This window comes from Lepidochelys kempii, chromosome 23 (assembly GCF_965140285.1).
Source record: "Lepidochelys kempii isolate rLepKem1 chromosome 23, rLepKem1.hap1, whole genome shotgun sequence".
NCBI classification, from domain to species: Eukaryota; Metazoa; Chordata; order Testudines; family Cheloniidae; genus Lepidochelys; species Lepidochelys kempii.
Window position 1 is genome coordinate 1959718 of NC_136402.1, and position 21155 is coordinate 1980872.

The 21155-nt window shown below is 53.3% G+C and overlaps 1 protein-coding gene across 4 annotated transcripts; it reads right to left on the minus strand.

The window, feature by feature from the left end:
• Positions 1-29: 29 nt before the first annotated feature.
• On the minus strand, positions 30-20907 carry DMAC2 (distal membrane arm assembly component 2). 4 transcript variants are annotated; one of them, XM_073322220.2, is made up of 7 exons: positions 18539-18957; positions 16926-17073; positions 15904-16085; positions 14315-14395; positions 14024-14163; positions 2238-2400; positions 30-449 (listed from the first exon to the last, which is right to left on the minus strand). In XM_073322220.2, the coding sequence occupies exons 1-7, from the start codon at positions 18583-18585 to the stop codon at positions 251-253; spliced, it is 960 nt and encodes a 319-aa protein (XP_073178321.1). In that variant the 5' UTR covers positions 18586-18957; the 3' UTR covers positions 30-250. The 4 variants fall into 4 exon arrangements, with proteins under 4 accessions (XP_073178321.1, XP_073178323.1, XP_073178322.1 ...); XM_073322222.1 differs by lacking the exons at positions 16926-17073; positions 18539-18957 and adding an exon at positions 20838-20907; XM_073322221.2 differs by lacking the exon at positions 14315-14395 and having other exon boundaries at positions 18539-18959.
• Between the last annotated feature and the right edge of the window lie 248 nt (positions 20908-21155).

Genomic DNA, 21155 nt, shown 5'->3' on the forward strand with positions numbered 1-21155 from the left:
TCTCCCGCAAACAAGGATGCGAGAGTGGCTCAGGGAGAGGCCTTTAATGCTCACAGCACGGTTCAGCCGGTTGCGAGCCCTGTCCTCCGTGAGACCAAAGCTGGGGGGCATGGATAGCCCAGGCACACCCGCAAAGGTACCGCGACGCTGGGGTCCTTCGCTGTCCATGATCGGAGGGTGCTGAAGGGAGCGCGGCTTCCCGCCCTCTTCCATCAGTGTCAGGAAAAGCTGGGGGCAGAGCAGCCAGGTGTCAGGCAGGGATTTCACCAGCTTTCCTGGCTCCGCTGGGGACACCGGGCTCCTCCCTTCCGTCCCTGCTCGTCTGGGCGCCAGAATACGGGGCAAGCCCCACCACCTCGCACTGCGGCAGCATCTCCTCCACCAAGATCCGGATCAGCCCCGGGGTGGGCACCGAGGGCAGGTGCGAGAGGTCGAGGCGTCGCAGGTGCCTGGGGAGGTGATGGGGAAAAGGGATAACGAAACACAGAGCAATTAGCTGCCTTGTGGCTAGGGTAACGCTGCCACGGACCCACGGCCCCCGGACCACTGGAAAGTGACTCATATAGAAAGGTTCCCCCCCCGGAGCTGGGACCAGAGGCAGATCCTTCCCCCACCCAGCCCCTGACGCCCCCTATCCCTTCAGCAAGCCCCGCTGGCCCTCTTCCAACCGGCCCATAAACCCACGGCCTCCCCTCAAAGGACGCTCAGCACAATAGAAGAGAGAGAGTCCAGGGCTGGATTTTTAAAGTCTTTCGGCTCCTCACTCCCACTGCAAATGCAACAGGAATCTGCTCCCCTGGGAGACAGGCACCAGTGCACCTTTAAAAGCCTGGCCCTGGTCCTTTGGCCGCAGGGAAAGGAGCTGGGTCTAGTGGTTAGAGCAGGGAGAAATGTGGCCCAGACACTTGGGTTCTACTCCCAGGTAGCACAGACTCAAGCAACTTGCTACTCCCTGCCCGTGCCTCAATTTCTCCGCTGGGGGGACGGGGAGACCGACGGGGGTTTGGAAAGTGCTTTGATCTCTTGGGGCGAAGGTCGGTGTCCGCACAAGCACCGCTCCCAGCAGGAGAGGCGCTGTGGAAGCGAACCCCGTGCACAGGGTGTCTTGGGTACAATCTGCGGGGAGCCGGGGCACGCGGCGTTTTCACCCCCATTGGTGAAGACCGAGCAGGTTTCCCCGAGCCCCATTAACGCGGCCTGGCCCTCGCTGGAACAGCACCTTGCGTTAGCGCCCACGTGGGCAGAACACACCGTTCTCCCCAGCCAGGGGCACCCGGGGAGCAGCCACCCACCTTCGCAGCACCCGCCCGAGAGGAGGCCCCTGCCGCCCTGCCAAGGAGGAAGGAAAGGATCTGCCCGCACCACGCCCTGCGGTGACTCATCCGCCCCAGCGGAGGCCGCGTCTCTCCTGCATGGGCCTGCGTGGCAGCGTTCCTGGTGATGCTCGTGGCCGAGAGCCGCCGGGGGCTTTTCCGGGAGTGCGTCTCAGGGCGGATCCCCTGGCTGGCGCAGCAGCGCTGCCTGAGGGGTGGAGCAGGACGAACCCTCACGCTCCTGGGCTCTTCCCGAGCACGCTCACCCGAGCAGCTCAAAGCCCTGTATGGCTGATTAGCTAGGCCACACAGCTGCCCCCGGAGGCAGATGTTAACATGCCCTCACTCACAGAGGGAGAAACTGAGGCACAGAGCGATAGTGAAAGTGAGGGATAGCGCCCAGGAGTTCTGACTCTCCCCTGCTCTAACCATTAGACCTGGAGCCCAGAACAGAACCCAGGAGTCCTGGCTCCTCTAACCACTAGATCCTACTCCCTTCCTAGAGCTGAGGGAGACCGAGCCCCTCCCCCCCCCGCTCTAACCAGTAGCCTCCACTCCCTTTCCAGAGTTGGGGAGAGAACCCAGGAGTCCTGACTCCCAGCCACCCTACCCTCCCTCCCCGCGCTTTAATCACTAGGCCCCACTTCCCTTCCAAAGCTGGGGAGAGAACCCAGGTGTCCTGAGTCTCAGCCTGCTGCACTACCCACTAGACCCCACTCCCCTCCTAGAGGTCAGAAAATAATCTAACCACTAGGCATCACTCTCCTTCAGGAGACGGAAATAGACCCCACCCGATTCCTAATGCCCTCTGCTCTAAACCCTAAACCTCCACTCCGTCCTAAAGCCAGCTTCCGAACCCAGGTGTCCCGATTCCCCACCCCGCGCTCTGACCACTGCGCCGCGCTTCCCAGCGTTTCCACTCACTCGAGTTGGTGGAGGCAAGCCAGCCCCCGCTCCGTGACCTGGGGGCACCCAGCCAGCGAGAGCTCCTCCAGGCTGTCCTTGAAGACATGCAGCCGGCTTAGGGTCCAGTCGTCAACATGGGGGCAGCGGCTCAGGTCCAGGGACCTCAGTGCTGTCAGCTTCACTGCAGGTGCGGAAAGGGAAAGGAGGGTGGAGCTGTGGGCCCCAAACCTGGTGGCAGCCAGCCAGCCCTCCCCGCTCCGTTGGCCCCAATCTCGTTACCTGCCCAGAGGGAGAGCTTCCGAGGTGACCCCCTGGAACTTGAATTTTGCCTCCTCCCATAGGAGGTGGCACTTACCAAGCTACCTCTTGCCCGGCACCCATCTTCAGGAGGGTGCCAGGCTGTTTCCACACCCACATGACATCTCCGGCAACGGCAGGTGCTCAGCCCCTCTGGAAACCCGGCCCTTTTATCTGTCGCCTGAACGTGTGCTATGGTGCCTAGCTGCAAATATCTCCGTCGGCCAGAGATGGGGCACTAGACAGGGAGGGCTCTGAGCTACTACAGGGAATTCTTCCCCAGGTGTCTGGCTGGTGGGTCTCACCCACATGCTCCAGGTCTAACTGATCACCAGATTTGGGGTCAGGAAGGAATCACCACCACCACCAGGTTGGCTTGGCAGAGACCCTGGCAGGTTTCCCTTCCTCAGCCAGAGATTACAGGTCTGTTGCAGGAGTGGGTGAAGGTCTGTGGCCTGCAATGTGCAGAAGGTTGGACTGGATGCTCCCTTCTGGCCTTGGTATCTATGCGCCTACTACGCACCCAGGCGAAGAAACGCTGGCCAAGGGTGGCAGAGGAGGTGGGGAATCGTAACTTGACGTGACACACGCGAGCAATACAGGCTCAAAGATCCGTCTGCCTGCTACTGGCAACCTGAAAAATAATCTCTGCCAGCTACAACGCGGCCAGAGATTCAACATCCACGAGGAGAGCCCCGACTCGTTCTCTCTCCTCCCCCAACTCCGGTCAGAGGCAGGGTCTCCTCACCTGGCGGATGAAATACAAGCTCCAGGGCAATAAATACCAAACCCTCGTTTTTAGGAGTGGCACAGAGAGGTGTGAGCCAGGGGACTGGGTTCTATCTAGTGTCGGAGGAACTCGGATTTGATTAGTACATGGCGGTGAATGCTGATTTCCAGCAATGGTGATCAACATGTAGAGCCAGACTAAGTACGAAAAATGCTGCTCGAGCGTTTGATTTAAGGCTAGTTACTTGGTCTGTTTTGACACGTGATGCTGCCAATTTGTGACTTCATGGTTATAAAGCTTTAACTTGAATCTCAGCATCTCCTGCCATTCAGTAACCATCGTCTGACCTCCCCAGAGTTTCCCACAACAGTGAATATTTACATCCATTTAAAAAAATTAAAAATGCTTAAAAATAACGATCAACCTTCTCCATCAAAATGACAAAATAAAACACAAGTTCCGCAGAGTCTGGTCACGTGAGATGCGTGGAACCGCGCAGCAACGGTGATGCAAAGACTATGAGACGAGCCAACGGCTGCAAGGACTGGCCTATTCCTGAGCTCAGCTGAGGGACGCTCAGAGACGGTGCCAGTGATGTACCTAAGTTCCCCATCACCTGCCATCAGGACAAAGCGGGGTGACAGGCCGCCCCTCTGCGCCATTCTGCTGCGGCTACACATGGCGCGGGGCGACTGGGAATCAGGCCGGGCGGCCGCGTGCAAGAATGAGAAGCGAGCCAAGGGGCGGAGAAAATCCAACCCCAGAAAAGACCCAAACCTCCCGCAACCAGAGACCACCCGAACCTGGCTCTGATAATCAAAGACTCGCAGCCAGGTCAGGAACCGACCCCCAGAAATTAGGGGCTGCGTCGGCCTAAGGAGAAGGGGCACTCTCCCCATCCTGCCTCCCCTTTGCCTAACGGTGGAGAAAACGAGGAAAATAACTGCAGACAAAGGGTCACACTGCTCCCCGGTTCAAGCCTTGGCAAGTCACCGCAGGGCTGACTTCGGCCCAGCATGCTGTGCTTTCCGTTACAAGGGGAACCAGCTCGTCTAACTCCAGACGGGGAAACAAAGAGCCTTTACTCTACACAACAAACTGCTGGTTACCAGGCAGCTTAGCACCATTGCAACCAGGAGAGGCCCTAGTTATGGCCCGCAGCCATTCTGCCCTGCGTCCAGAACAGCCACTCACCCTGCCCTCTGGATGCTTTTAACACCAAGTCCCCCGGCCAATGCTGGCCAAAACCACATTGGGTTTTGTCCCAATACCAGGTGGGCAAGGTGGCAAACCTCTCAAAAAGAGGGCAGTCTGGCTTAATACCCGACATGTTGCCGGGAGCCCAGATCTACGGCATGTTTTCTAGGTTTGCTGTGCTGTTTTTAGCCCCGCAGCGAGAGCCCGAGTCAGTCGGCCCAGGCTCTGAGATTCAGCACCACGGGTTCTCCTTTGCAGTGTGGACATACCCTGAGGGGCTCATGTAATCACAGGACTCCAGGTGCTGGGGCTTTAAGGACACCACCAAATCTGGCCAGACTCGCACTAAAATCCTGAGCTGGCAATAATGAGTCCTCAACAAGATCAGACCCAAAGTGACAGCTAAACACTGGACAACAGATCTCTGTGTAACCCGAGATCTGGTCTCAACAGATGGCAGCTGTGGGTCTTTGGACACATCTGATTATTTCAGACTGAGGCAGACATATGGATTAGGTTCATCAAATCATTGCCTGAGATAGCAGCTGCTTCCGACGGCCAGGAAATGGACACGCCATCCCTCCAGCCGTGCATTAGAAGCAGCCAGGATGGCATTACGAAGGATCTCACAGCAAGGTACACAACCCTCCAGCAGAGCCACCGGGAACTGCCCGCGAGGCCAAAGCACCTGCAATCGATACTAAAGCTAGCCCAAGCATGGGGCAACGGACCACCCAGCCGCTTGCCAAGGCTCCAGCCCTGCGTTTGGATCCACCAAGGCAGACGCCGGGACCAACGCGCACCCAGCCACGGGCTCAGGGCACCAGCAACTCACGGAAAAGACTGGTACGAGGCAAACACCAGGGGACCCAGATTATAAGACAAATGAGTCAGGACAGAGATTGCTGGCCCACAAAACAGGTCTTTGGGGAGCTATTACAATGAACAGCACACAAGCTGTAATATTGGATCATATTAAAGAAATTCTGTATTAAAATCACAAATGAGTTTGATTCCCCATAGTTTAAATTCCAGGGTATTACTAATTAAGCGGTCTCTTGGTTTTTGGTGCTGTTTCTCTCCCTCTAGGTGTGAAACTTGCAAGCTGCTAATTGCGTTATTACATTCTAAGACAGAGTCTGTTCTCAAAGCAATTCACAGAGAGAGAGACTCAAAGCAATACTCTGTAACAACAGAAACAGCACCCAGAAACTCCCCGCCCTTTTGTTGTATTCATTTTGTTGTATTAACAATTGTGATTAAAATAGAGATAGAGGATGTATGTGGATGGATGCTTAGTGTGGATAATAACTGAATGATCAGGGAGGTGCCAGCCTAAGAATCCAGTGTCCATTGGCTGAAGAAGGCGTCAAGTGGAAATAACCAGAGGACCCCCCCCCCCCCCCCGGAGGGCAGACTGGAATCCACCCAACAGCCTCAAGAATGGGAGAACCAAAGAACAAGATAACATCTTGGAGCCGTCAGGAATGTGCTATCTGCTGATTGATTCAGCAACAGCATGATGAAGCAATTCCCATAGACTGGCATAGGAAGAAATTCCTATAAAAATAGGTTTCAGAGGAACAGCCGTGTTAGTCTGTATTCGCAAAAAGAAAGACTCTAAAAAGTGAGAACTTTGGGGTCTGATTCTGCAAACCAACTTCCAGGAGCATCAGATGAGCATCTGACAAGGCCCTGCTCCCTCCTCATGTCCAGGCCACCTGGCCAGTGGCTTGGCATGAGCAACTCTAAGGCTGGTAACTATGATAACAACCTTGCAGAACCTGTGTGTGTGTGTTTGTCTGAATGAATGTGTGAATAAATATGAGATTGAATGGAATGTTATAGCTATAACTAACTGCTTACTAGGATTCTTTCTGTATTCACAATAAATGTGGTATTTTGCCTTTTCCTCTTTAATAAGATCCTGCTGGTTTTTATTTTATTGGTATAACATTTTGGTGGAGAATTGCGAAAGGGGGAATATTGGTAAAAAACCTCAGTTATCGTAAATATTGGTGTGCACACCGCCAGCTCTATTGAGCTAGGCATGTCTATTAAGTTAACCAGACCTGCTGGCCTCCGGGAAGGTAGCCGGGGACCTGCTGGCCTCCGGGAAGGTAGCCGGGGAAAAACGCATAGATTAAACTATGATTTCAGAATCTAGGCTGTGTCACTTGCTAAGTAATACCAGCAGTGACAAAGAGATTGAAATATCCATGTTAAGATGTTTAAAAGAAAACAGGGTAAGCCAGTACCAGAGGGAGGAATGGAGTCAGAAGGAACTCCAACCTCACCTTTTGTTAAAGAAATTACACCTTTTAAACAAATCCTTCAAAAATTTGGGCACAGTCCTTGGACTAAACAAGCCCTAGCTGATGTCTGCACTATTTCGGACCTAGAGGATAGATTGGCTCCGTGTATCCTCATATACAAACCTTCTCGTGCTGCCAACAGAGATGCAGCAGCAATTTGGCTGTTGTGGGAGGCCTGTAAGGTTTCTTCTCTCCGCTTGTCCTCATGTAAAGAGGAAAAGGCACAAACGGAAAAGGGAGCAGACAATTGGAAGGTGCTGGCTACAAATACTCAAAGCCAGCGGAAAATAGTGAAAGAGGCACTCCAGGAATGCAAAAAAAGAGTGAAAAAGTTCACTCTGCAGAGGCTGGAGGGAGGCAGGTGAAGGGGGAGAAGGTCCTATGTACGGCACCCCCAGGCATAATGACAAAGAGAAAAGAGAGTAAAAAAGTTAACTTTGCAGAGGCTGGAGGGAATTAAGCAGCTAAACTTTGTGAAAATGTTAAAAAGGAAAAGTGTTAGAGAAAGAGCATTCTTGTTTTCTTTGCAGCCATTCTGAAGGGAAAATGGGCCCTTTTCCAAAGGAATGTATGTAAATTAGCCAGGCAAAAATAAACTACCTGATTAAAATCATTTGACTGGACAATTTAGTCAAATTTGCTAAAAGAACATAAGGGGGTTGTATTGGAACTTAACTGCCTCAAATGTATAAAGGGAATGTAAGATGTAAAAAAAAAAAAAAAAAAACAGAGCAGTGTGGAAGGGATGTTAAGGAAAAGAAAACGTGTACATATCTATCTGTGTGTGTGTAAATATGTAAAGTTCTAAGGACCAATTGGTTTTGTTTTTGTTTTAAATAATGCCACTAAAAATTCATTTGACTCTTTAATTCAAAGTTGCAAAACTGACAGACCTTTTTGCTAGACACAGGTAATTAGTGTTGTTTGGCTTTGGGATTTGGCATTTAACCCTTAAAAGGTAACTCACTGCTTTACAAAATTTAAAATGTTATTAAGTTGTGGCTGCAGCAGGGCAGTCAAAATCAGAAAAAAAAAATTCTGTTTTCTTTTTGTTTGTTTGTTTGGTTGGTTGGTTTTCATTTGGTTTTGTAACAAAATAGCAGATGAGAGCTGTAGTAAATAAATAAATAAATAATAAGAAATAAAAAAAGACAGTGCCCCTCTGAAGCAACAGCAGGGGTAAGGTGCACAAAACAAAAAGAAGCAATATTAGAAACACTGAGCCTTAAAATGGCTCGGAGTAATCAGACTGTCACTTTGATAAAGTCAGGTTTCAGAGTAACAGCCGTGTTAGTCTGTCTTCACAAAAAGAAAAGGAGTACTTGTGGCACCTTAGAGACTAACCAATTTATTTGAGCATGAGCTTTCGTGAGCTACAGCTCACTTCATCGGATGCATGCCGTGGAAACTGCAGCAGGCTTTATATATACACAGAGAATATGAAACAATACCTCCTCCCACCCCACTGTCCTGCTGGTAATAGCTTATCTAAAGTGATCATCAGGTTGGGCCATTTCCAGCACAAATCCAGGTTTTCTCACCCTCCACCCCCCCACACAAATTCACTCTCCTGCTGGTGCTAGCCCATCCAAAGTGACAACTCTTTACACAATGTGCATGACAATCAAGTTGGGCCATTTCCTGCACAAATCCAGGTTTTCTCACATCCCCCCCACCCCCATACACACACAAACTCCTCAGGCCCTACGCTACCAGCACTCCCAGCTACCTTCGAGACACCACTGACTTCCTGAGGAAACTTCAATCCATCGGTGATCTTCCTGAAAACACCGTCCTGGCCACTATGGATGCAGAAGCCCTCTACACCAACATTCCACACAAAGATGGACTACAAGCCGTCAAGAACACTATCCCCGATAATGTCACGGCTAACCTGGTGGCTGAACTTTGTGACTTTGTCCTTACCCATAACTATTTTACATTTGGGGACAATGTATACATTCAGATCAGCGGCACTGCTATGGGTACCCGCATGGCCCCACAGTATGCCAACATTTTTATTTTTATGGCTGATTTAGAACAACGCTTCCTCAGCTCTCGTCCCCTAAAGCCCCTACTCTACTTGCGCTATATTGATGACATCTTCATCATCTGGACCCATGGAAAAGAAGCCCTTGAGGAATTCCACCATGATTTCAACAATTTCCATCCCACCACCAACCTCAGCCTGGTCCAGTCCACACAAGAGATCCACTTCCTGGACACTACAGTGCTAATAAACAATGGTCACATAAACACCACCCTATACCGGAAACCTACTGACCGCTATTCCTACCTGCATGCCTCCAGCTTTCACCCTGACCACACCACACGATCCATCGTCTACAGCCAAGCTCTGCGATACAACCGCATTTGCTCCAACCCCTCAGACAGAGACAAACACCTACAAGATCTCTGTCAAGCTTTCTTACAACTACAATACCCACCTGCAGAAGTAAAGAAACAGATTGATAGAGCCAGAAGAGTTCCCAGAAGTTACCTACTACAGGACAGGCCTAACAAAGAAAATAACAGAATGCCACTAGCCGTCACCTTCAGCCCCCAACTAAAACCCCTCCAACGCATTATTAAGGATCTACAACCTATCCTAAAGGATGACCCAACACTCTCACAAATCTTGGGAGACAGGCCAGTCCTTGCCTACAGACAGCCCCGCAACCTGAAGCAAATACTCACCAACAACCACATACCACACAACAGAACCACTAACCCAGGAACTTACCCTTGCAACAAAGCCCGTTGCCAATTGTGCCCACATATCTATTCAGGGGACACCATCACAGGGCCTAATAACATCAACCACACTATCAGAGGCTCGTTCACCTGCACATCCACCAATGTGATCTATGCCATCATGTGCCAGCAATGCCCCTCTGCCATGTACATTGGTCAAACTGGACAGTCTCTACATAAAAGAATAAATGGACACAAATCAGATGTCAAGAATTATAACATTCATAAACCAGTCGGAGAACACTTCAATCTCTCTGGTCACGCAATCACAGACATGAAGGTCGCTATCTTACAACAAAAAAACTTCAAATCCAGACTCCAGCGAGAAACTGCTGAATTGGAATTCATTTGCAAATTGGATACTATTAATTTAGGCTTAAATAGAGACTTGGAGTGGCTAAGTCATTATGCAAGGTAGCCTGTTTCCTCTTGTTTTTTCCTACCCCCCCCCCCAGATGTTCTGGTTTAACTTGGATTTTAACTTGAAGAGTGGTCAGTTTGGATGAGCTATTACCAGCAGGAGAGTGAGTTTGTGTGTGTATGGGGGTGGGGGGGATGTGAGAAAACCTGGATTTGTGCAGGAAATAGCCCAACTTGATGGTCATGCACATTGTGTAAAGAGTTGTCACTTTGGATGGGCTATCACCAGCAGGAGAGTGAATTTGTGTGGGGGGGGTGGAGGGTGAGAAAACCTGGATTTGTGCTGGAAATGGCCCACCTGATGATCACTTTAGATAAGCTATTACCAGCAGGACAGTGGGGTGGGAGTAGGTATTGTTTCATATTCTCTGTGTATATATAAAGCCTGCTGCAGTTTCCACGATATGCATCTGAGGAAGTGAGCTGTAGCTCACGAAAGCTTATGCTCTAATAAATTGGTTAGTCTCTAAGGTGCCACAAGTACTCCTTTTCACTTTGATAAAGGTACATGAAAACTCTGTAAGCAAAAAAAAAGAAAAAGAAATAGTGACACCTTATGTAAAAATGGATCTGGATCATGTTCTAGAAGTTAAACTACAGAAGGAATGTGCATTTGCCCCAGAACATGCACAGGGAACATTGTAGAAGGGGCAAAAGAAATGCAAACATACCACACTACTTAATTAAAATGCTATTAGGGCTCCAAAGGGAGCCACCATAGGTTGGGATTTCTTTTTCAGATTGCTGTGTGTTTTGGAAGGAGAAGTTAAAAGGGATCAAAACTCTGGTGAAAGTTGATTGTGTCCCTTTTAAGATCCAGTCTCTGAGATCACTCTGAAATCTGGTCACTTTGGATGGGCTATTACCAGCAGGAGAGTGAGTTTGTGTGTGTGGGGGCGGGGGGGCGGAGGGTGAGAAAACCTGGATTTGTGCTGGAAATGGCCCAACTTGATGATCACTTTAGATAAGCTATTACCAGCAGGACAGTGGGGTGGGAGGGGGTATTGTTTCATGGTCTCTGTGTGTGTATATAATGTCTTCTGCAGTTTCCACGGTATGCATCCGATGAAGTGAGCTGTAGCTCACGAAAGCTCATGCTCAAATAAATTGGTTAGTCTCTAAGGTGCCACAAGTCCTCCTTTTCTTTTTTGCAAAGACAGACTAACACGGCTGTTACTCTGAAACCAGTCTCTGAGCTGCTGAGGGCTTTAAATCCAAAAGCAGGAAGCGGCTGTGAAAATGCAAATGACCTAAATGATAAAGGAAGGAAAGAAGGAGCAGCACAAAGGAGCTGCAGATAAAGGACCTGGTCAGCAAATTGTCTAAATAAAGAGAAAAGGAGGACTTGTGGCACCTTAGAGACTAACCAATTTATTTGAGCATAAGCTTTCGTGAGCTACAGCTCACTTCATCAGATGAACTCAAATTGCCTCACAGTACATTCTCTTGAATAGGCTACATAGAAAGTGACACTGACTATTATAAATCTTAGTGTCAAAAGGGGGATTACGTTGGATCATATTAAAGAAGTTCTGTATTAAAATCACAAATGAGTTTGATTCCCCATAGTTTAAAGTCCAGGGTATTACTAATTAAGAGGTCTCTTGGTTTTTGGTGCTGTTTCTCTCCCTCTATGTGTGAAACTTGCAAGCTGCTAATTGCGTTAGTACATTCCAAGACAGAGTCTGTTCTCAAAGCAATTCACAGAGAGAGAGACTCAAAGCAATACTCTGTAACAACAGAAACAGCACCCAGAAACTCCCCGCCCTTTTGTTGTATTCATTTTGTTGTATTAACAACTGTGATTAAAATAGAGATAGAGGATGTATGTGGATGGATTCTTGGTGTGGATAATAACTGAATGATCAGGGAGGTGCCAGCCTAAGAATCCAGTGTCCATTGGCTGAAGAAGGCGTCAAGTGGAAATAAGCAGAGGACCCCCGGAGGGCAGACTGGAATCCACCCAACAGCCTCAAGAATGGAAGAACCAAAGAACAAGATACCATCTGGCAGCACGGAGCCGTCAGGAATGTGCCATCTGCTGATTGATTCAGCAACAGCATGATGAAGCAATTCCCATAGACTGGCATAGGAAGAAATTCCTATAAAAATGGACTCTAGAAAGTGAGAACTTTGGGGTCTGATTCTGCAAACCAACTTCCAGGAGCATCAGATGAGCATCTGACAAGGCCCTGCTCCCTCCTCATGTCCAGGCCACCTGGCCAACAGCTTGGCATGAGCAACTCTAAGGCTAGTAACTATGATAACAACCTTGCAGAACCTCTGTGTGTGTTTGTATGAATGAATGTGTGAATAAATATGAGATTGAATGGAATGTTATAGCTATAACTAACTGCTTACTAGGATTCTTTCTGTATTCACAATAAATGTGGTATTTTGCCTTTCCCTCTTTAATAAGATCCTGCTGGTTTTTATTTTATTGGTATAACAGTAAGAGCAGGAGATTTCCAAGCCAGACGCAGGAGTGGCTTTACATAAATTAGAGACAAGAAAAGGGTTTTTCTCCCCATCTCTGCTCTCCAGGATTTTAGCCAGCGACTCCGGCTGGAAGGTCACAGCCACTTCCCGTGGGAGACGATTTCTCAGCCTAATAAACCCTCAGCAGGAGATTTTACCCAGATCCTCGGCCTCCACCTTCCTAGGCTTCATCTTGTCCATTAAGAACACGATCTCTCCATTGTGAGCCTGGAGAGGAGCCTGCTACATTACTGCCTCTGACTGGCTCCCAGCCAGGGCAGGATATCACATATTAAAAGGCACAGGAAGCAGGAAGGTAAAGGCCAAAGTGTATTTCAACAGCTCAAAAATTGCCGTGCTGAAATGGACGAATAGATTGTACGAGAGCGCGTGATCAGCTGGTCTGACTGTCTGTGTGCCACAAGCCAGAGAATGGCAGAGCTGTTAGACAAACACACCCCCTTGATTTCAAAATGACCAGGGCTACAGAATCCACACCCTCCCCCCCTTGGGAAACTGCTTTATTAAATTACCCTCCCTGTGAAAAATCCATCCCTGGCCTCTTCGCTGACCCCTCTCCCATCGATCTACCTCCTTCCTGACTGGTGGGCACCAGAACTGGACGCCAGGTCCCAGCCGCGGTCGCGCCAGGGCCAGACACAGAGGGGAAATACCCTCTCTGCTCCGACGGGAGATTCCCCAGTTTATGCAGCCCAGGATTGCGTTAGCCCTTGTGGCCTCGGCGTCACGCTGGGCATCACGTCAGCAGGTAAGTAGATTGGTACATCCCCGAATCACCCAGCGTCAGCACAGCCCCCTGGGATTAGTTAGTATGAAACGGGCCTGTCTTGCTTTGTATTTGTACCATCGCTTCCCTGACACACGGCAGCCATCTGAGCAGCGCTGTGTGCCCCTTACAGCACCAGCCGTAAAGACAAGAAGGGACAATCTCTGCCTCCACCTATCAATTCACGTCTCCCGAAGCACTCTACAAATTAGACCGTATGCTCTATGGGGCAGAGACCATCTTTGTATTTGTACAGCACCTAGCACCATGGGGCCCTGGGCCATGGCAAGGGTGCCCAGGCACTACTGTCAAATTAATAATGATAGCGCCCTGGGTTTCTCGTAGGAGAAAAGCATGGCCACTGCTGTTACAATAAATGTCTTATCTTTTCTCAAATGTACTAATCTAGTTCTTCCAATGATATCCTGCAGCAGTGAGTTCCACAGGTTAAGCGTATGTGGCCTGAGAAGCGTTCACTCCTTGGAGGACTCCTGGGGATGTTCAAGAGCTCAGGAATGAGGGAAATCAGCAAAATTTATCACCCCTAGCTTCATCCTTCGATCTCAAAGCTCCTTACAGAGGAGGTTGGGATCACGATTCCCATTTTACAGATGGGGAAATGGAGGCACAGAGGTGGGGCCTGCACAGCAGCAGAGCTGGGAACTCTCCTGAGTCCCAGTCCGGGGCTCTATCCACTAGGCTGCACTGCCTCCTCCATAAGAAAAGCCACTCGTTAGCCCAAATGTTTCTGTGCTTCATAGTGCCCCCAGCTGCGCCAAAGATCCCGCAGACAAATGTCCTCCGCAGAAATCCATCCATTTCTCACCTAGGTTATCCAGCCCGTTGTAGTTCAACACGGAGCCAGAGAGGTCGATGGCCACCACAGGCACGTCTCGGAGCTGTAGGAAATCGGAGCTGTACTTCCCTCGCCAGTCCACAGAGAACCAGGTCTCCTGGCCTTGAAACCTGGAAGGAGAAACGCCAGCGTTAGGAGAACTGAGCCGGGGTGAGTCAGGGCGAGTCACCCACGGAGACCCCACACGGGGAACTGGGACGTTGCCGAGGGGATTCCCCGGCCAGACCCACGTTCCCAGGGCTTGGCCAAGAGCGTCAATACCTCACTCTTCCCCTGTTGGACAGGACAAAGTAGGCTGCCGCGACATTGTCTCCGTAGATCTCCTTGGTGTAACCATAGTACCTGGCAAAAGGAGGGGGGAGGATCATAACATTTTTCAACATGAAAACGGTGCATGTCAAGGACTATTAATTATTATTATTTAACCTCAGACCTGGAGCAGGCCCCTGGTGTGCTCAGAGCTGTACACACACAGACCCTGCTCCAAAGAGGTTACGATCTACTAGAAATTTTGCCCAGAAATATACACCCGGAGTCTGTTTGTTTCCATCCGTGCGGGGCTAGAGCGTGTAAATTGGATAAGAGGAGCATGGACACTTTTTTGCTCTGTTTTTGTGCAGCGCCTGGCACAGTGGGGCCCTGATCCGCGACTGGGCTCCCAGTGTTACCGTAACAACAAACAATACGGTTTGGACTCAAATAACCATCCTGAAATTAAAAACCACTGGAGAACAAAGTCCCAACACCCAGGGCAGCTTCTCTCCCACACGCTATGCCAGGACCAGAGCAACCTTGAGACTTAATGACTCTTGTGAGCTGCTAGGAACCGGACGGAGACCCAGAAAACCCACTGACCACGCCATCAGCTGGTAACAGCTTCTAGTCCTTGGGCGCAGGCGAAGCCAGATTTTAAAGGCTCTGCAGCTCCGATGCAAGTCCCCTGCGTCATGGGTCTTGAACCCAGGTCCACAAGGTTCACGGAAGCAGCCAGACTCCAACCCTCCCCCTGCCTGGCGTCCCGACCCAGCTCAGCGCCTGGCGCCTGACTTGTAGTTCCCAACCTCCAGTTTGTCTCCTGCCTCTGACCCTGGTTCCTGACTCGTGACTGCAGATGCTGGCTCCGACTACTAGGTCTGATTGCCCACAACCCGGTCGTGACAGCTGTGCCTTTGAGGTTGGAGCTCTCCTGAGGAGAGGTGCCACAGAAGGGCTAAGTGCTCTTCTTTACAGTAGAGCCGGGCAGGAACGGTTTTCAGGTCCGGTGAGAAGTTCAAGATCTGGAAAAATTTTCTCATACAGAATCGCGACAAAAGGGCAAAATCGCCTGTACTTTCGCGAGCAGGCAAACTGAACAGGAAAATGCACTTTGACTCGGTGGAAACGTTCTCTTACTTCGGAGACATTTGCTTCAATTTTGACCCTTTTAACTTTTCTTTTAGTAGCAATTAAGTTACGTTTCTAGACCAAAACGTTGCTTACAAAAGAAAAAAAATGAAACTTGCCATTTCAAAAGGGTTTTCCAGCGTTTTTGTCCTGCTGGGAAATTCATCAAAACTGATCCTTTCCCGTCCACAGCTTCGGTTTTGAAAAATCAGCATTTTTCACCCCCCAAAAATTTAAAAATTCCCACCTAGCTCCGCTTTAGATTTCCCATGAGCGGTTGGTTGTGCAGGTCTCCCTGCAGGTACCCGGCAGTTCCATAACCACCACATTTACAGTCATCAGCTGCTCAGAAGGGAAAGTCTCAGAGGTTTCTCTTTTCCAGGAAGTCAAGTTCCAGCCATCCCTCTCCAGCCCCCCCGCCCCCCCTTTCTCAGCTGGGGAACACCGGAGACGCGGGCTGTACGTACACGTTCTTCCTCCGCAGGTTTCTGTAGCGAAGCTTCGCGCTCCAGCCGACGAGGTATTCGATGTCATAGAACCGGTTACAGAGGTACCGAAGGATGCCACCCTTTGGAGGGTCTGGGCAGGTGGCACTGCTGTACGGACGACGGGCACCCAGAAGGTGGGGGAAAGCCCTGCATTCCTGGAGCTGCAAGACACACGGTTAACCAGGTGAACTCCCAGAGAGTCCATCAGATTTCTAAGGCCCGGGGGTTGGGGACTGTCAATGCAAACGCCGTAAGACGGAGAGAACCCTCTGCTAATGGAAGCAACCCAATTCCTCCCCAACCCCCGCCTCCGAGAGGGCTCTGCTGGTTAGAGGTTAAATGTAGCCTCTCTGCTCCCAAGGGGAGCCAAGGGGTCAGAGCCTCACGCGCGCTGACAGGTGGAGGCCACACAGGAGCCTCTCCCAGGGTGATTTCGCTCTAGCCACACAAGAGACTCCGACTGCTGGCTACATCCGGTATGATCACTGGCAGGACACTGGATTTCACACCTCGGATTGCTGCTCACAGTATCACACCAGCAGAAGCAGCTGGATTCCCCAGTCCAGGGGAGCCGCTTTATACCTGCTTCTCATTTACAATGCTTTTTACCTGGGGAGTGGGAGCCAGGACTCCTGGGTTCTAACCCCTGCTCTGGGAGAGGAGTTTGTCTAGAGGTTAGAGCCAGGGGGGACTAGGATTGAGGACTCCTGGGTTGCTTTCCCAGTTCTCCCACTTTGCCCTCTCTGTGCCTCAGTTTCCCTTGTGTATAAAGAGTCTGAGGGTCAAGAAAGCTCAGTCCTATCCCCAGGCGGATTGCCAACTGCTGCCAAATCTGGAGCAAATCCCTTCCCCAGGCTGTCTCTACAAGGAAGCTGTATCCACCTCACAGCTTCACTCATTAGCTGCAGAACCAGAAGCTACATTTACAGGTTTTCTTAAGCTTGAAGCATCTGTCTACAGGAGAGAAGCAATTACAGCTGTGCTAGCTATAGCAAAAGCACCTTAAACTCTCCCGCTGGAGATTCTTCGGGCGGCCACAGATCTGAGCAGCTGGCCTGAGTTGAGGAAGCAAGTGACCACGAAGAGATCTTTGTTCCGGCCCTTGCCGAGAAACACCTAACCACACCCCAGCAGAGCGACTCTCCTGTGCTGGAACCACAAATGGAAGGTCTCATGGGGTTGGTTTTGCAACGTGATTAGCGAGGAGGGGAAAAAAGGAAAGCCAAGAGCTTAAATACACCCAGGCAGCTGGGAAATTGGGTCTGACGGGCGGGGTGACCATATTTCCCTGTGCTGAACACGGGACACGTGGTAAAATCACTCGTATTCAAGCGAGGTCAGTGGCAATCAGAACTACGCAGGACAAACGTTCAAACTACCACCAAGTTGACTGAACCCCTGTTAAAAGGAAATACTGCGTAGCTGGAGTCTTTATTTACCTTAAGGCTTTAGGGTTCACATGGGGAGGGGTGTCACACACACATCACCTGGCCCCTGTCTTTGCAGAACCCATCTCTTCTCCCCCTCCCCGCACTGGAAGCAGCTTGTCCCTTCCTGCCCGCAGTGTCAGAAAGGCAGCTGACACCTCCAGACAACTGCCGGCCACTGACATAACCCAGCCGCCTCCTGCCCCCTGGCGACAGCGTGGGCAGGAAGGGGTTAAGCCCTAAGGCTGCATTGTGCACCTGGGGCCAGGGAACCCGACTGCAGGGGGGCCAGAGAGGTGGCTCAGCAGGGGAGGGGGCCGAGGGAACAGAGCAGCCCTGCGCTCCCTGGGACAGGGCCCACAGCGGGAGGGGGTGGGTGAAGAAGGGGCTAAGCCCCTGCCTTGGGAGAAGCTGTGGAGCCTGCATGGGGGGGCATGAACAGGCTGGAAATTGCTTCCCCCCTCCAACTCCAGAGCTCAGCTGAGGGGCAGGGAGGCTTCCCTGTGCCAGCACTGTGCATGGCTCTGGTACATGCCGGGCTCGGCTCCTCCTGGCCAGCGCCCCAGGCCGGAGGGTCTTGGCTTTCCCGGGGCACCGGCCCAGCCAGAGGCAGTGGGGAAGGAAGGAGCCTGACAGCCAGGCTGTTGGTGAGCTGAGCGCTCGGACCAGGGGCTGGTTCTCCCCACAGCGCTGGGTGAGTGAGATGGACGAGCAGCGGGGCTGGGCGGGGGGCGAAGGAGGGAGAGGACAGCAAGAGGGGGAGGGTCGATGGGTGGGCAGCAGAGATGACACACCAGCCACTGCAGTTCATAGCGCGTAGCGTGCCGGCCGGAAACGGGCCAGGGGGCCCTGCAGGCCAAGAGCCGGCACGCAGCGGGGGCTGCGGTGACAGACCAGAAGCGGGAGCGGCTGGCCCCACACGCTCCACCTTTGCCCCGCCACCAGCCTTGCACACCCACCCCCACACCCCATGTTTCTTAAGCCAATCTCCCAACCTTTGGGGGGTTTGCCTTGTGATTTTTTTTAAATGCTTGAGGTTAGCACTGCTGAGAATCCCACGTGGTTCTCAAATACAGAACTCCTTTCCTTTATTCTTTGCCTTTTTCACCTGGCGGGTTAAGGTTTTATAAGTAACTGCAAAAATTAAGCAGGCTGCAAAGACTTTGGCCAAGAATCCACTTCTTCACCTGAGGAAGTTAATGTCACAAGAACAGGGGCTTGGTCCTGAAGTCATGAGGAGGTTTGTCAAGGCTGACGCGTCCTTCACAGCACAATCAAGGCTTGTTTGCTACCATCAGTGCAAGGAGACACAGCTCACCCATGCATTAAGTCTTCACATACAACTAATTTAACACCGAGACCATCAAATCAGTGCTTTAGGTCACTACCGACCAGGGCTGAATTCAACTCTTTGACCCAGCGATGAAAAACACCAGGTCCCGATCCGGGACACTCCTGAGCTTGTCCCAAAGAGATCTAGTGACATCTACTGGCTGGCGCTCTCAGCTCCCTCTTCCCCCGGAGGGATTTCACATTTCAAATCCAATTCGTTAAAACCCTTCTCCCTGAGCCTACCCTTCTCAGCAAAGGACGCCAGAACGTTTCTCAGCCTCCGTGGACGCACGTCACTCACCAACAAAATGCAGCCCCCTCTGGACTGGAAAACAGCCGCTGTTTCAAAGGGAAACTGTCATGGTGATATTTGGCCCCAAAAATATTTGGGGGGGGGCGGGGGGAAGAGCTCCTGAAAAGCCATTTTTATAAGCGATTCCAAAGGAGGCAATTTTAAACAAAGGTTGGGCTTGCCGGGGGCCCTCCAGGTACAGTCCACACAACAGGGCAACATGACCAGCCAACAACAATGGCTCTTGCAGGGACACGGACTAGCAACCGACATGACACTGATGCCAGGCGGGCGTGGAGAAGGTCGCTGGCTGCCAACGCTGGGATCTGCTTCCCAAGGCCCGGCTCCGACAGTGAGGCCTGTGGACCCGGAAGCTGCCACCTGGACATCGGGTCTGGTATTTGAGGTCGCAGGGACCACGGGCCCGTCCCAGATCCAGCTTCTGGGGCCTTCTCTACGCTATGCTACCATGGGTCCTTTTCACGACCTCGTGCTGCTCACCGGACCCCAGCGCTGGGGTCACCCTCTGGCTCTGGGGATGGTTTTGAGCAGCCTCGCGCCCGAGCGGCCCCCTACCGCAGCCAGTCGCCCACCGATGAGCGAGGCAGGGTTGGGCCCCCGGCAGCACGCGCCCCCGGGCAACGCGGAAACAGCCCCAGGACGTTTCCAGGGCCCAGCAGAGCCAGAGGGTCCCGGACGACGAGCCGGCCCGGCTGGCACAGGGTTTGCGGCGCACTCGGACCAGGGACCCGCTCAGACGGAGCGGTTCGCTCCGAGGAGCCGGCCCAAGGGCTGGGGACCCCAGGGGGGCCCACCATGGGGGGAGGCCAGGACCCGGGCGCTGGGGACCCCGGCAGGGGGGGTTATGGGGGTGGGGGAGGCCGGGACCAGAGCGCTAGGGACCCCGGAGGCAGGGGGTTATGGGGGGGGGGGCCGGGACCAGGGGACCCCGGAGGCAGGGGGTTATGGGGGGGGGCCGGGACCCGGGCGCTGGGGACCCCGGCGGGGGGGGGTTATGGGGGCGGAGGGGACCGGGACCAGGGCGCTGGGGACCCCAGGGGGGGTTATGGGGCGGAGGAGGCCGGGACCAGGGTGCTAGGGACCCCGGGGGGGGGTTATGGGGGCGGAGGGGGCCGGGAGCAGGGTGCTAGGGACCCCGGGGGGGGGGTTATGGGGGGGGCCGGGACCAGGGCGCTGGGGACCCCGGAGCGGGGGGGGTTATGGGGGCGGGGGAGGCCGGGACCAGGGTGCTAGGGACCCCAGAGCGGGGGGGGTTATGGGGGGGGCCGGGACCAGGGCGCTGGGGACCCCGGAGCGGGGGGGGTTATGGGGGCGGGGGAGGCCGGGACCAGGGTGCTAGGGACCCCAGAGCGGGGGGGGTTATGGGGGGGGCCGGGACCAGGGCGCTGGGGACCCCGGCGGCGGGGGGGGGGTTATGGGGGCGGGGGAGGCCGGGACCAGGGTGCTAGGGACCCCGGAGCGGGGGGGGTTATGGGGGCGGGGGAGGCCGGGACCAGGGTGCTAGGGACCCCGGAGCGGAGGGGGTTATGGGGGGGGGCCGGGACCCGGACGCTGGGGACCCCGGCGGCGGGGGGGGGTTATGGGGGGGGCCGGGACCAGGGCGCTAGGGACCCCGGGGGGGGGTTATGGGGGCGGAGGGGGCTGGGACCCGGGCGCTGGGGACCCCGGAGGGGGGGGGGATTATAGGGGCGGGGGGGCGGGACCCGGGCGCTGGGAGGGGGCGTTACAGGGGCCCCGGGGGGGGCGTTAGGGGAGCGGGCGGGAACCTGCCCCCCCCCCGGGACGCTCTGGCGCGGGCGGGGCCGAGGCGCGCGGACATGTGCCCCCCCCGCCCGACCTACCGCCCTAGGCGCCGCCATCTTGGATCGGCCACGTGACTCCCGGCCCCGCCCGCGGAGCGCCCGGACCCTTCCCGCTCCGCCCCGCCCTCCCGTTTAGCCCCGCCCCCTCAGTGACCTGGGGGTCCGGGACTCCTGGGTTCCAGCCCTGGCCGGGGGGAGGGGAGGATCCTGAGCGCTATTTGCAGCGCTGACTCCTTGTGCGCCCCTGAGCCCCTCGCTTCCCCACTCCGTGCCTCAGTTTCCCCCCACCCCTGCCTGGGGGACGCGCTCCGGGCTCTTGCCCCGCGGCACCCAGCCGAGTCACGGGCCGGCCGGTGG

What these genes read in the sequence shown, in the direction of transcription:
- DMAC2 (XM_073322220.2), bottom strand. Translation starts at nt 18,585, where the DNA reads ATGACTTCAGGACCAAGCCCCTGTTCTTGTGACATTAACTTCCTCAG. An exon ending in CTCCAGCGGGAGAGTTTAAG is followed by an intron (nt 16,086 to 16,925) that starts GTGCTTTTGCTA and finishes TGTGTCTTGCAG; the next exon opens with CTCCAGGAATGCAGGGCTTT. An exon ending in TCCAACAGGGGAAGAGTGAG is followed by an intron (nt 14,164 to 14,314) that starts GTATTGACGCTC and finishes TTCTCCTTCCAG; the next exon opens with GTTTCAAGGCCAGGAGACCT.